The sequence below is a fragment of the Arachis stenosperma genome, chromosome 5 (assembly GCF_014773155.1).
Source record: "Arachis stenosperma cultivar V10309 chromosome 5, arast.V10309.gnm1.PFL2, whole genome shotgun sequence".
In the NCBI taxonomy this organism is placed as follows: domain Eukaryota; kingdom Viridiplantae; phylum Streptophyta; class Magnoliopsida; order Fabales; family Fabaceae; genus Arachis; species Arachis stenosperma.
The window spans coordinates 126,591,337-126,593,359 of record NC_080381.1 but is presented as its reverse complement, the minus strand read 5'-3'; the positions used below and the strand labels follow the sequence as shown (position 1 = coordinate 126,593,359).

The 2,023-nt window shown below is 39.2% G+C and overlaps 1 protein-coding gene across 1 annotated transcript; it reads left to right on the top strand.

The window, feature by feature from the left end:
- The first annotated feature begins 250 nt into the window (after nucleotides 1-250).
- LOC130981338 (uncharacterized mitochondrial protein AtMg00810-like) lies at nucleotides 251-1,089 on the top strand. Its single transcript, XM_057904932.1, has 3 exons — nucleotides 251-640; nucleotides 722-892; nucleotides 982-1,089. The coding sequence occupies exons 1-3, from the start codon at nucleotides 251-253 to the stop codon at nucleotides 1,087-1,089; spliced, it is 669 nt and encodes a 222-aa protein (XP_057760915.1).
- The last annotated feature ends 934 nt before the right edge of the window (nucleotides 1,090-2,023 follow it).

Below are 2,023 nucleotides of genomic sequence, written 5' to 3'. Positions count from 1 at the left end.
ATGTGGCAACTGACGTGTCAGACAATGGGAAGTCTATATGAAACCATCTCCGGGATATCCTTGTCCTTCTAGTAAGGTTTGTCTCCTTCGCAAGGCACTTTATGGACTTAAGTAAGCTCCTCGTGAATGGTTTGACAAGTTTAGCACTACCATATCCAGTCTTGGTTTTACTTCTAGCCCTCATGAGAATGCCCTCTTCATTCGTAAAAGCACCCATGGAGTTGTTCTTCTACTTTTGTATGTTGATGACATGATCATTACTGGAGATGATATTGATGGTATCTCTGCTCTCAAGGCCTCACTTTACCATACCTTTGAGATGAAAGATCTTGTTTCTCTCACCTATTTTCTTGGTCTCGAGGTCATCTCCACCGATGATGGCATTTATCTCTCTCAGGCTAAGTATGCTTTAGATCTTCTTGCTCGCGCTGGGATTACAGATAGTCGCACTGAGTCTACTCCTCTTGAACCTAATGTTCGATTTACCCCTATGGATGGCACTGTTTTGGATAATCCGACTCTCTATCGACAGTTAGCTGGGGGTCTCGTCTACTTGACTATTACCCGACTAGACATCGCATATCCAATTCATGTACTTAGCCAGTTCTTGTCAGCTCCTCGTACTACTCACTATGCGGCAGTTCTTCGCATTCTTTGCTACATCAAAGGCACTCTATTTCATGGCCTTTATTTTTCTGCCCATTCTTCTTTGTCTCTTTAGGCTTACTCCGATGCTGATTGGGCTGGTGATCCCACTGATCGACGTTCTACTACTGGTTACTGTTTGTTTCTTGGCGACGCTCTCATTTCTTGGCGTGCTAAGAAGCAAACGTTCACTGCTCGCTCAAGCACAGAAGCTGAATACTGTGCCCTCGCTAACACCACTGCTGAGGTTATCTCGATTTGTTAGCTTCTTGAAGATCTGGGTGCTCCTCAGTCATCTCCTACTGATGTTTTTGTGATAACCGCAGTGCTATTCAGATTGCACATAATGATGTGTTTCATGAACGCACCAAACACATTGAAATTGATTGTCGCTTTGTTCGGCAATGTATCTTTATTAGTGTTGTTCGTCTCATTGCTGTTTGAACACTGGATCAGACTGCTGATATCTTCACGAAAGCTCATCACCCGACTTGTTTCCAGACTTTGTTATCCAAACTCAAGCTGGTGTCCTTAGCTCCCACTTGAGTTTGAGGGGGGATGTTAGAGAATCATTAGAATCAATTTAGATCAATCAGTATCATTTATATTTATATAACATATCTGTATATTAATTATAGGATTCTATGCCTTTATTACTCTGATTCATTTAGCACCTATAAATACCCCTTGTATATTGTACTTTTGATAAGACTGAATATACACAAAACACTTTTTTTAGTTTGGTCTCTTGTTTCTAACATTCTTCATGTATCCTTATTATGTTGTGTTACACAGTAATAATTCTTTCCAAAGTCCTATTGTTGCCTAGCTTACCCAAAACTCCAATCAAAATATTATGCTCTTACTTTCAATTTAAAAAATTTATACTACAAAATTTATAAAGAATCAAATTAATTGCATTACAAATTAAAATAGTAAAAATAAAGTTGAAACAATAGACCATAATGCGACAGAGGAAAGCAAGCTAAGATTACAGAAGGGCTAGCATTTGCAACCACCAGGAAGGAAAATGATGGCGATGGTTGGAAGGTGTACAAGATGATGGCAATGCACCATAGCATTCCCCAGAGGAGGTGGGTTTATGGTAACTTGCCTTATTGTTTGCTAGAGCTTTCTCCCTCATGCCTTGCCCTCTTGAATGGAATATTTGTTCTAGAAATTTTGGATGGATTTTGTAGGGAATTTGATGCGGAAGAAAACATGTAATTAATTTGTAATGGGTATCAAAGAATTGTGAGAAAGTTAAGAGAAAAAATAGGGGTTTTGGAGAGAGGTTAAAGATTTTATGAATGAGCTTGAGGTTAGGGATGAAAATGGTGGGTTTGTAGTGGTTTAAGCATGCTTTAATCAGGATTCA